Source organism: Monodon monoceros, unplaced genomic scaffold, assembly GCF_005190385.1.
Source record: "Monodon monoceros isolate NGI ecotype Baffin Bay Population unplaced genomic scaffold, NGI_Narwhal_1 Super_Scaffold_2, whole genome shotgun sequence".
Lineage (NCBI taxonomy): Eukaryota > Metazoa > Chordata > Mammalia > Artiodactyla > Monodontidae > Monodon > Monodon monoceros.
In genome coordinates this window covers 49,444,890-49,458,234 of record NW_021703776.1, presented here as the reverse complement: position 1 = coordinate 49,458,234, position 13,345 = coordinate 49,444,890, and the positions used below count along the sequence as shown (strand labels likewise).

At 39.3% G+C, this 13,345-nt stretch overlaps 2 protein-coding genes across 5 annotated transcripts in view; one reads left to right on the top strand and one right to left on the bottom strand.

The window, feature by feature from the left end:
- Positions 1 to 5,473, bottom strand: part of PEX1 (peroxisomal biogenesis factor 1) — a 73,102-nt gene extending 67,629 nt beyond the window's left edge. For 3 of the 4 annotated variants that reach the window (XR_003795219.1, XM_029233384.1, XM_029233386.1), the window contains exon 1: positions 5,264 to 5,449. Coding sequence is in view for 3 of the 4 variants with exons in the window: in XM_029233384.1 (XP_029089217.1) it covers positions 5,264 to 5,395 (132 nt within the window). In the remaining variant the exon portion in view is untranslated. Of the gene's footprint in view, positions 1 to 5,263 lie in introns of all 4 variants that reach the window. The other variant, XM_029233385.1, reaches the window with a different exon arrangement.
- A 244-nt stretch (positions 5,474 to 5,717) lies between these two features.
- RBM48 (RNA binding motif protein 48) lies at positions 5,718 to 12,673 on the top strand. Its single transcript, XM_029234494.1, has 5 exons — positions 5,718 to 5,862; positions 6,394 to 6,584; positions 8,697 to 8,842; positions 10,184 to 10,737; positions 12,347 to 12,673. The coding sequence occupies exons 1-5, from the start codon at positions 5,752 to 5,754 to the stop codon at positions 12,431 to 12,433; spliced, it is 1,089 nt and encodes a 362-aa protein (XP_029090327.1). The 5' UTR covers positions 5,718 to 5,751; the 3' UTR covers positions 12,434 to 12,673.
- Positions 12,674 to 13,345: the final 672 nt, after the last annotated feature.

Sequence of the window (13,345 nt, the reverse complement as noted above, 5' to 3'; positions counted from 1 at the left end):
ACAAAAAGAGTTCTATAAATAGTTGATAGCACTCTGTTATATCCACATTTGTCACAGCATTTTAAAAGCTATAATCTGGGCTTCCCTGGTGGCGCAGTGGTTGAGAGTCCGCCTGCCGATGCAGGGGACATGGGTTCGTGCCCCGGTCTGGGAGGATCCCACATGCCGTGGAGCGGCTGGGCCCGTGAGCCATGGCTGCTGAGCCTGCGCTCCGCAACGGGAAAAGCCACAACAGTGAGAGGCCCGCGTACCACACACACACAAAAAAGCTATAATCTTTTCCAGTACCCAATGATGGTGATGCTATGGGTGAAACCAATACCCTTACATTCTTATGATGGCATTATAAATTGATTCAACCATTCCAGAATTTACAATGGCAACAGGTAGCCAATGAACTTACACAGCCTTTGACCTTACTTACTTATTTAGAATTAATGATTCAAAGAAGAAGAAAAAAACTACACCAGAACATATCTCTTCAGTATTTTCTATGTGGAAACTTAGGACTCCTCTATGAAAAAAAAAAAAAAGTTAGAACTGTCTTATATGTCTAGCAATATGGAAATTACTAAATAAGCTGTAAATTTACCATTTTAGTAAAGTATAAGTCAATAAGTAGAAACATGTAATCAATAAAAATGTAGTAGTATTTATTTATTAGAAGAGTAATACATGGTAAAAGCACAAAAAGTATAAAAGCATAAAATGTGAGGGCTGGTCCCTGTTCCCAGAGGTAATTACTGTTAATAGCTTATGTACATTCCAGAAATTTTATATTATGCAGCTTCTTAAATAATAATTTTTAAAAGTCTTGAACTATGGAAACATAAGTAAAAAAAAGCAAAGTATAAAATTTATTCTTCTTAAGAGCAATTATATAAAATATGTATGCCTGTGCTTAAGGATTAAAAAATGTTTTCTATGATTTAAAAATTACAAACCTATTAAAGAAACCTTGGGAAATATATAAACCTGGAAGGGAAAAAAGGAATTACTGATATTCCCATGTGAATATCAAACATGTTAGTCTATTTCTGGCTAATCCTTTTTTTAAATAATTTATATATTTTTAATTTATTTATTTTTGGCTGCACTGGGTCTTCGCTGCTGCGCAAGGGCTTTCTCTAGTTGTAGTGAGTGGGAGCTACTCTTCGTTGTGGTGCGTGGGCTTCTCATTGCAGTGGCTTCTCTTGCTGCGGGGCATGGGCTTCAGTAGTTGTGGCTCATAGGCTCTAGAGTGCAGGCTCAGTAGTTGTGGTGCACAGGCTTAGTCGCTCCGTGGCATGTGGGATCTTCCCGGACCAGGGCTCGAACCCATGTCCCTGCATTGGCAGGCGGATTCTTAACCACTGCGCCACCAGGGAAGTCCTTCTTACAATTCTTTACAGGACAGTTCCACCACTCTGGCTGACAAAATCTTTCCACTGAGAACAATGTGATACAGTAGAAAGAGACTCAGATTTGCAGTCAAAGTCCAAAGTTACTAGGTCAGCTGTAACTATGTGAGCTGAGATTATAAGAGTCAAAGTGACCAATCCCCTAAAAACTTTCTACGGGGTTTCATCAGTCATTGACATATAAGGCAGATCAGCTGCCCTATTTCATATGAAGAAACTTTTAAAACCACAGATGTTAAATAAGGAAATATGAAATATGCCCTGAAATATCAAAAAGGGGAACCCACCAACTCCCTGGAAAAGGGAAAAATCAACTTCATTAAATATGAAAAATACTTCAATTATTCATTTGGTCAAAAGGTAGTAATCAGCCCCATAAAGTCATAATATATGTTCAGATATAAACTTTGCAGACTAATGTTCTGAGTTCATTTTTACGTCAAAAATCATTCACTTGGACCACAGAGCCCCTGGGCCCTCAGGTAGAGAGAAGAAAAGGACAGCCTAGAGAAAAAGGAGCCCCTTTTCCGGGAGTTCAATCTAATCAACAAATGACTGACCTGCTTTTGCCTAAACCCATGGTATCCATATCACTTGAAGGGAATTGCTGGGTGAAACCATAGGTTGCAGTGCCTTAGGATCGGCCAGGTCCGAGGCCTGGGTAACACAAAGGAAATGACAAAATGGCTATTTCTGGAGGGTGATTTAGGTTCATTTGGTTGCTCTCAGTGTGGATATGAATCCTTTCCCCTGTTTCAGTAATGCAGACAAAGTAACTGAGTTACAGTAGTGATTCTCAACTGAGGGTGATTTTCTCCCCCAGGAGACATTTGACAATGTCTCCAGATATTTTTGGTGAAGACCAGGAGGAGGGGTGTTGCTGACATCTAGTGGGTAGAGGCCAAAGATGCTGCTAAATATCCTACAATACCCAGGCAGTCCCCCACAACAGGAAATTTCCCAGCCTAAAATGTCAATAGTGCCAAGGTTAAGAAATCCTGAATTAAAGGATCCTCTGGGTACCCAGTCCTGAAACAGGACTTGGATAAACAAAAGAAGACAATACTTAAAACACAGAACAGAATATAACAAGTGAGCTGTGTCACATAAACACTGCAGTGAAGTTTTGAAAAGGAGACAAATGTGGGCAACAGAGAATCTGAAACTACGTGGAAGAGGTAGAATTATGCTGTTTTTAAAAGCATGGAATGAGGAAAAATGCTTTAGGGAAGAATAGCTTGAGTAAGAGCACAGAAGTGGGAAGCTGGGTTATGGAAGAAACAGCGAGGAGGCGAGTGTTGATGATGCAGGTGAGTTACAGACGAGGGCAAATTAACTGCATGGAAATGGACTGGCCAGCTTCCTCATGCATGAAAGTACAGAAATGACCTAGATACCTAAGTTCTCTTTCACCATCAATATTCTGTGATTCTAGAACAACGGGTCTCAACTTTTTGTGCATCCAAGTAGCCTAAAGATATTTCTAAAACTACAGATGCCTGAAGCCCACTCCCCAAGACTCTGATTCAGTAGGACTGAGGAAGAACCAGAACATCGGTATTTTTAAAGCCTTTTGCAACATGATAAATACAATTAACACTGTTGCATTAATATATATGAAACTTGTTGAGAGTAAACACTGAGTTCTCATCACAAGGAAAACATTTTTTTCTACTTCTATAATTTTTTATCTATATGAGATTATGGATGTTCACTAAACATCGTGCTCATCATTTCATGATGCCTGTAAGTCAAATCATTATGCTGTACACTTTAAACTTACACAGGGCTGTATGCCAATTATATCTCAAAACTGAAAGAAAAAAAGGTATATCTGACACAGGCCAGAAAATCATCACTCTGACTCTTTACCCATTACACTATTCTATTGGGTACAGTACCCAATACAGTATTATGTATTCAATGCTTCAGCTGAAGTAAAATAATTCAACCTATTAACTCCCGACTCATGACTTTCTACTTTAACAATTATCTATGCCCTCTAACTCAATACTTCTGGGAGCCTATCCTAAATAACCAGAAAATAAAACAATGTTTTATTATATATTATACAACAAAGATATGTTATTTTTAACTTTTATTAAAATATAATTACAGTATCACTTTTAATGTCTAAAAATGGAATACAATATAAACATTCCATCACAGTGAACAATTAAATTATGTCAAACTTATGACAGAGTACTAATTAGCCACTAAAAGTGACAATTACCTTTTAACAAAATAAAACACTTATAATAACTCTAAGGTAAAATATCAGGATGCAACACCACATATAAGGGTGTGTGTAGGACTCCATTTCTGTTAAAAATAGAGATTAGAAACAAAACTAGAAGGTTTGATTCAAACTGTTAACATTAGTTATCTTTAGGTTTGGGGATTATGGGTAACTTTATTTTCTTGTTTATAATTTTCCATTCTTTCCAAATTTCCTATAAAACATGTATTACTTTTCTAGTTGGGGAGAAAAGTTGGCCTATTCTGCTGATATAGGCTGGACCGAAACAACAGTTTGTTCCAAGGCTAAAGGGATTTAAGTTTCAAAAATATATCTACGAATTAATGCCTATGAATACTTATTGAAGGCTAAACATTTTTAAAATAGATCAAGACCACTAAATTCTTAAATAGTGATGAATGCAACACAGCATCCACATTTTAGAGTAAGGAAGCAATCCTATAAACTCATTAGGTGGGGAGTGTTTCCTATAAACTCATTAGGTGGAGATTTGAAGGCACTGTGGACAATTTCCATCAAAGCTGACTGAGAGCACAGGGCAGGCAGGATCTACCTGAGATCTGGTGACATAACTAACTCATCTCCTGCCATGAAGGGAGCTCATTAGGGCCAAGAGACTACCTACTTTATGGTAAAACAAATAATAGCAGGATCTGTTGAAATTAACGTGCTTTGAAAGACGGGGCAAATATAATCTAGAAAAGTAGTTATTAAAATGGAAAGGTGGGATATTTGAAATTATTGCAAGCTCTTAAATATTTCCCGCAAGGATTAGCCAGTAGTGGGGTACTAGGCATCCAGGATTTTCAAAGATTTCGAATATTCTATCCTTTTGCCCCCAGAAGCACACTCAAACTCGTAGGCCAGGTGCCTCTATTTTAAAATAATGAAAGTTGGGATGTGGTTAGAGCTATGAACTACCACAATCACAATGTTCAGACGGCAACTGAAAGCAGAGGTTCAAGTAATCCTAACTACATACGTCCAAATATGCATAATCTCACTGCACATTCCCAGCACACCTCAGAGGTGTTCCGAGTAACGGAGACGCTGGAAGAACCTTCATCTTATTAACCTATCCCGCTCGTGGGACACAGGGCTCAGTCTCTGTTAACCTACAGGGGCTCCACAAACCAAGGCTGCCCCTCCTTCTGGAGGCCCGGGCCACAGCCGTTCAGGCACCTGGAAATCATTGGTAGGAAAAAACACTCTTTAAAAATGAAACAAAACAAAACCCAAAAAGACAAACCCGACTTCTCAAAAGCTTTTCCAAGCTGGAGTGAGGAATAGCTGAACGCAGTGGCAGAATATCAGGATGTTTGAAAGCCCAGTTTCACCGAGTAAAAGACCTGGAATGCGGCAAGTTAACTCAAAGGCCCGGGGCTGCACTAAACGTGGTATGGTTGCAAAGACCGCCCAGACCGGCCCACAGTCTGGCCTCTGAACCGCTCGGCGGCCCGGGCAAAGCAGCCCGCGTCCCGCCGCCGGGAGAGGCCTGAGCGGCCGCTGCGTCCCTAACAGACCTGGGTCCCGGCCGACCGCAGACGGCCCACCAGGTGCCTCGACTCGGGGCCGGGAATCCCGTCCGGGGTAGGCGCGTTACCTGCAGCAGATGCAGCTGGGCCACGAGGCGCCGCGACAAATGGAGGAAGCAGTCGCGAGCGTTGGTGAAGGCCACGGTCACGACCGCCCCGTCATCCCCCGCACCTGCCAGGCGACCGCCGCCCCACATCATCCACAGGCACTGTTCCCACTGCCGCTCACCCTAGCCGACCCGGGCTAACCCGGCAGGCCGACGACGTCGAAGCCGGAGAAGATCGATCGGCCCCGCCCCTAGTCCCGCCCATAGCCCTGCCGAGCGTCTGTAGCGGGAGGGGCATGCGAGCCTGCTCCGGCTCTCCGGGCCTCTCCGCCGCGCCGCAGGGGGGCGGCACCTCGTTCACCGAATTCTCGCTCACAGGAAACGATGGCTGACGCTGTCGATTCTTCAGCCAATCTCGGCACGCCTTGACCCAGCCCTCTCTCTTATTGGATACACAAGAGGGCAACGAGGCGGATGTTGTCGTCTCTGCGAGGGCCCAAACCGGCAAGATGGCGTCGAGTGGCGGGGAGCTTGGAGGCGTATTCGACCACCACGTCCAAAAGGCTGTATGCGACTCGCGGGCCAAGTATCGGGAGGGGCGACGGCCTCGCGCTGTCAAGGTAAAGTGATTTTGGTTTCATTCGCTGTCCTCAGTAGCTTTATGTGAGCTCTAGCTTCACATGCCTAGCCTACGTAAATAAAATCTTGAAAGGCTGCGGTCACATCCACTCACTGGAGATGGGTGAGGAACGCTGGTACTCAGGTACCAGATATTCTTGCGATCTCTTTAGCCAACTGTTAGAACCTCAGCTCCGTGAAAACAGGGCTGTGTTTTAGTCATTGTATCATCCGCGTTTACACTAGTCCTTGTCACACGGTAAGGCTCAATAACTATGTTAACTCTTTCCTGTCGTATCTACCGAGCTAACTTATGGAAAACGTGTCGATTGAAGGTAGTCTATTAGGTGCTTTAGCTAGAGGCCTTCACACGTAGGGTGAATTCTTTATGCAGAGAGAGGGGCAAATTTTTGATTCTTTATTTTTTGCAGACCCTCTGAACAGAATAGTTCTTGTTTTCAATTTTTTTTTAATAGGAGATTTGTCTTAGGCTTATTTGTGAAATACATTTAATGTGTCTGCATTTCTTTTAGGTATATACAGTCAATTTGGAATCTCGGTACTTATTAATACAAGGAGTTCCTGCAGTGGGAGCGATGAAGGAATTAGTTGAGCGATTTGCTCTGTATGGTGCAATTGAACAGTATAATGCTCTGGACGAATACCCAGCAGAAGACTTTACAGAAGTTTACCTTATTAAATTTCTTAATTTACAAAGTGCAAGGTAATATGCAAGTTAAGCAGTGTCTCACTTTCTCCATTCCCATTGGTATCGTTTTGGCCTCTCTCATTCATTCCTGAATTACCCAATAACCTAACATGGCCGTTATTATTTTTCTCCAGTTTTTTTAAGTGTTAGCTTTACCAAAACTCTGTCCATAGATCATTCCCATACTTAACAATTTTCTGTCGTGTAGTGTGGTAGATTAAAGATTGGGTTTGGAGTAAGTTTTCAGGTTCCACTGCTTACTAACATTGTGACCTTGGACAAGTTATTCAACCCCATTAAACCTGTTTTCGTATTCTGTAAAATCCATATGGTAAAAGGATCTACTTATTGAAGTTGTGTGAGGATGAAATGAGATAATTCACGTAAAGGGATTAGCAAATGCCTTCTGTTCAGAACATTAGCCGTTGAGGGACTTCCCTGGCTGTCCAGCGATTAAGACTTCGCCTTCCAGTGCAGGGGGTGCAGGTTCGATCCCTGGTCGGGGAGCTAAGATCCCACATGCCTCGCAGCCAAAAAACCAAAACATAAAACAGAAGCGATATTGTAACAAAGTCAATAAAGACTTTTAAAATGGTTCACATCAAAAAAATCTTAAAAAAAGATTAGCTGTTGAGTTTCTTATTGTTATGCACCTATGTGAATTGACCCCATCTTTTCTATCCTTCTATATATAAAATAAACTCTCTGCTCCAATAAGGCTGAAATGTGAAATGCCTTATCTCTTTTTATGTTGATTCCTATTCTTGTCACTAATACACTCCAAGACCCATCCTTCCATGGCTATTAAAATTCTTATTTTCTTTTCTGTGCTACAAATAACACTTGGGTACACAGGGTCATGTAGTGTTGTCCGGTTGCTCTTATGTATAATCTCACTGCTCTAACCAACTTGCCAGCTCCTTATGGTGAGGGAAGCATATTTTCTCATTGTGCATTCATTCTAAGGAGTTTTTACATCTCCCACACCACCTAGGACAGTAGACCATGCAGTGTGACATCTGGATTTGAATCCTAGCTCCACAAACCAATGTGGGTATGGCCAAGTTATAAATCTCCCCAGGCCTTAGTTTCATCATAAGATTGTTGTAAAGTGTTAATTCAAGTGAAGCATTTAAGCATTTAGGACACTGCCTGGTACGTGGTAAAATCTCAATGAATATTTCTTATCATTTTCCCTGGGCACAGAAGTACTTAATTATTTTAGTAATTCCTGGCCAGTCATAGATTTTTTTTTGTTTGTTTTGTTTTGTTTTTAAGATGTTGGGGGTAGGAGTTTATTAATTAATTTATTTATTTTTGCTGTGTTGGGTCTTCGTTTCTGTGCGAGGGCTTTCTCTAGTTGTGGCAAGCGGGGGCCACTCTTCATCGCGGTGCGCGGGCGTCTCACTATCGCGGCCTCTCTTGTTGCGGAGCACAGGCTCCAGACGCGCAGCCTCAGTAGTTGTGGCTCACGGGCCCAGTTGCTCCGCAGCATGTGGGATCCTCCCAGACCAGGGCTCGAACCCTTGTCCCCTGCATTGGCAAGCAGATTCTCAACCACTGTGCCACCAGGGAAGCCCGTCATAGATGTTTAATAAGTATTTGTTGAATGAATATCATCCTCTTATTTTCTCACTATTTGTTACATATTCAATATTTCCTCCATTATTGAAGGTTTACAATAATAATATTTTTAACTAATTTCTTACATATGAATTCCATTATAGGAAAACATTGTGCTGAAAAGGCTAAATTAGGTATGAGCTAACTCTCAAGCGCCATTTAACTTAACACAGAGAAAAATCTCTATTTCATGACCACAGATTGTGTACCTCAGACCAACAAGCTGGACCCTATATTGGTTAAAGGGAATCTCGCTTGTGTGGATGACTTAGTTAAAACCTATTAAGACTCTTGGGAGAGGGGAGGAAAGGCTCTAAGAGAGTATGCAGTGGATCAGTAGGGTCAATACCATCCATAAGCAGAGCATCTTAATTCCCAAGCTATAGAATATATATACACAGCAAAAGCTGGACTTTGCTCTTTAGATCAGTGTATTGTATACTAGTTAAGCTTTCATCCTAAATAAATCTAGATTAGTAAACCATGATATGTATTTCTGTTTAGGGTAGCCAAGAGAAAAATGGATGAACAAAGTTTCTTTGGTGGATTGCTTCATGTGTGCTATGCTCCAGAATTTGAGACAGTTGAAGAAACCAGAAAAAAATTACAAGAGAGGAATGCTTATGTAGCAAGAACTACTAAAAATAAAGGTATGGAAAGCCTATTACTAAACAACACCTCCTACGTGTCAGATATTTTGCTACGTTTATCATCATGGAGTTCCCAGTCTAGTGAGAAAACAGACAAGTAAAGGATCACAATTTTCAATATCTGTAGACTACAGGGTTCTTTACAGAATGCTGTGTAATCTGGGCTGGGAAGGGAGAGGTGTTGTTTCATTGGAAGGCTTCCTAAGGATGAGAGAGGTGGCTGAGTTCTGAAGGGTAAGTAGACATTACTTGGAAGGGGAGAGGAAGAGATGGAAAGATGGGCCAGAGGAATAAATGAGCATCATGCATTTTAAGGAACAGTGAGTAGTACATGATAACCACAACACAGCTTCAGTGAGAGATAAGAGAAAAGGAGACAGGAAGTAAAGCCTGAAAAGCCCGTGTCCATGCTGAGGAATTAAGGCTTTGACCAAAAGGCAGTGAGAAACACCTCTGATGTGCAGGCCAGTTACAACTGCAAAAAGTGGATAAGTTCCACTTTTGATGAACACCAGCTGGCCAGATGCCCAATATGCCCATCCAAGTTGCCCTAGACACAAATTCCCAGTGCACGGAATGGAGTCATAGGATCTGGCACATGGACTGTAGAACTAGAGCAGTCAGAATTGGACTAAGATAATGTGTGTGGTCTGAAATCTGAATAGTTCCAGAGGCTCAAATTACCAAATTTCCACCCTTTGGTTAAAAGACAAAGACAGTGTCCATACAGCTATCAAATATGATGAGTTTATGGCTGATTGAGTAAGGGGCATGTGGCAATGTAAAGAGAGAAATAAAGTGTAAAACTTACCTAAAATTTTGGCGAGAGCTGTTGGGAGTCTCTGGTCAGTTGTAGATGCTGAACTTTAACCTGTGTGAATAACTAGCTTCAGGAAAACCTGTATGTGTGACCAAAGAAATGATAAAATACGGACCCAGCGTATTGTCTCCTTTAAAAGCTACAAATACAAACTAAGCAGCATCATACATTCATATAGTAAAATACTTTGAAGCCATAAAGTTTTCTATGTAATGACATGGAAAAACTCTGCAAGATTTAGAGTTAACTGGAAAGCAGAAAGGTTAAGAGAAATGGGTATTACAGGAGAAAAAGAGGGGTAAGTGGGAGGAAGAAAGGTAAGACATACTGGACAGATATCCTTTTTAGCTTTTAAACCATGTGAATGTATTCCCTACTCAAGAAGTAAATTTTTTAGGGTAGTGTTCATTAACATCTTAAAGTAATGTTTCTTTTTAAAAGTACATGTTTCTGAATGATGAAAACAATAAATGAACCATTTCTGTTTCCCTTTCTCTCACCTTTTAAATTCTAATATAAAGATCATTACATGACAAAGAAGCATAAAGATACAAAAGATTTTAGACAGGACTTCTATTCGAAGACCTCTGGATTTCCTGCAGCCTCTTTGAACACATCTACTGGGAACTCAGATCTTTGTCTTCCTTATTCTTGTGAGTTGCCTTTGTGCTGTTTCTCCCCCAAATGTACATGTTCATCAGGAGAACATGTGGACAGAGCATCAAACTCGTCTCAGGATGGTAGAAACCATGATGAAACACTGGAGCATTGTAACCACTATGACTCCCTGCAGAAAATGCAGATGAAAACTTTGAAAAATTCATTGGCCTTCCCTGGCGCACAGAAGGCTATTACTCCTTCAGAGGCAGTTGACAGATTTATGCCTAGGACAACACAACTGCAGGAGCGGAAAAGAAGAAGAGAAGATGATTGTAAACATGGAACTCTTCTTGAAGCAAGCACAAGTAGTAATGAGGTTATGATTGGCCCTCAGTTACCAGACATTCCTAAAGTAGACATGCATGATGACTCGTTGAATACAACAGCGAATTTAATTCGGAGTAAACTTAAAGAGGTAAGATCATTTAAAAAAAAAAAAATGTTTTAAGAGACGATTTGGTTACGGGACTAACAACTGAATGGAGACTTATTTCTGGGAACTACAGTATTATCATTCTTGTTTTTTTCATTTTTACTTTTTAGATGTGTTTCCTACAATTCTCTATTGAAGTACAATAACTGAATTTGACTCACAGATATGTATTTGCTTTGATACCTTTAATCCTTGCTTTAAACATATTTTATATCACTCTAAGTAGAAAATATAAAAGCAGTAGTTTTAGCCAGTTAGATCAATCTGGGAGAATGGAGCCCAGGCCCTCCCTTTTTTAAAAGCTCTCCAGATAGTTCTAATATGAGCCAACATAGAGAACTACTGCATTGAGGGAAAATTATTACAATTTATTTCTCAAGTTCAAAATTACAAATTACATAAAATTCAAATGCTTATTTTGCTTCTTTGATACAGATAGCCATAAAGGAAGGTGAGATTTCTAAAGATTAGGCCTTAAGGTCTGAATTTTAAATTTCTTAAATAGTTTAGAGCTAGATTGTTCTACTTAGGTAGCAGTTTTTTAATGTTATTTACATAACCATTTTCTAAGCACAAATAAAAGAAAGTTAACATTTGAGTTAGCGTTTGAAAAATACCTTATCGTGGGGCAAGCCTTTCAGAGATCATAATCTGCTGGAGAAAGACCATTCTCTTATACTTGAACTCAGGTTCAGAAAGTGCTTTTCACATAGTTGTACATGTATTTTACAATGTAATTAAGAGAGGCTAAGGTAGATTCTTTATGTACCCTTTTTTAACCTCAAAATTATCCAGTTGAGGATGAGGAATTGTTTTATAATAATAAAAATCCACGGACACAGTTTTTATGCTTAAGCCTCTTTAAACATTTTTTTGCTTGTACTGGCACCCTTCCTTCAGATACAACTAAACTGAGACATAGATACAGATACATAGCTATCTTAGACAGAGCTGACTGTATTTTCCAGAAAAAAAGAGTTAGGTCCAAATCCTAGATATAGAAATAGTAGAACAACAAAAAGGAGAAACACTAAATACAGTTTGTAATAATTTTCCATTTTAAGTGAAGACTGTCTTACTGTGCTTTAACTTATACTGTCTACGTTGTTCTGATGTATTTGATTTCATTTTTCCCTAAGAAATTGAGGATTCTAGCATTTTCTGCTTATTTCTTTAAATTTTTCATCCCCCATGCCCACTGGAGCCTCAATGTCTCTAAATATATCAAATATTATAAGTGTTTCAAGTTATGCATAACCAGGGTATCTATCTGTATTTATAAAATTACAAGTGACTTCATCATAAAATAACAGATCTATAAAGGAATGTTAAAGTAGAGCATATGTTTACTTTTCTCCCCTCAAAATTTCTTTCTTGTTAAATAGCTTTAGAAATTTTACTCCCATCAATGTTTGGACAGAAAACTTTGCTCTGTGCCTAGATCGTAGGCTGCACCTTGAACTTGGGCTAACTGCCTTAAATGTGATGGCAAAGATTAAACTACTGGATGTATATCCTACCTATTCTAATGGTTTATTACTCTTGTACTATAAAAATTATAGTGTTGGTGGTTCTCTTTTTTTTAAACTAGGTAATTTCATCTGTGCCGAAGTCTCCAGAGGACAAGCTGGAAGGTGTGCGTGGAAGTCATCCTTTAAAACAAAGAAGAAGAATATAAATTGTCTGCAGTAAACTAATATTTTTAAAGGCCTATTTATTTTTTATTTTTAGGCTGTCATTTTAATTCTTAAAGAGATTTTACTGCTGGTATTTTTTTTTAATGCACTCCTCTTTGTAATTTCATTCAACCTACTTGTCTCATATAGTTTCATCTTTTAAAATTAGTTTATCATGGACAAAATACATGCCAGCCAATTATGTCCCTTAAAAAAACTAAAACTTTTCCAGAAGTTCCACCCAGTGACTTTAGTTACATCTTATTGGCTAGAACTGGGCCCGTGGCTGTTCCTTATAGAGGAGTCTAGAATGTTGAATGTTTGGGTTTCCAACTTCTGTGGTTGAGGAAGCAAGAGAAAAGAGGGTTGTGAATGGCTGATTCACAATATGTGCCCCCAAATCTAAGGTTGTTGGTTAACTTAACAAATTAATTAATTAGTTTATCATTACTTATCATAGATGTTATTTTGATCCATACTTAATATTACAGAAATCATTCTTACTACCTCTCACACTGCAATCACTATATATACATTAATTGAAGCAAATATAGAAACTTTATAATATAAATATAGGCAACCAGGATCTGTTTCTGAATTTAATAATTTTGAGTAACTCACATTCAAAATCTAGAAGTCAGGATGTGTTGGAATGCCAGGGCTTCAAAATCAAGACAATTCTATAAAGCAAAAAAGTTAAACTATTAGAACAAAGCTAAAATTAGAAGCTTATATGCTTTAGTTAACTTCAAAGAGTAATTTACTTCATCTATGGCAGAAACAAATCAGTATTTGTAAATGCTAGACTTTTATTACCACTACTTTTAGCACATCCACATTTTTTTTTTTTCCTGGCAGTGCATCACATAATTGGAAATCCAAGTATGTCCAGGCTGTTTCCTTTTTTTTTTTTT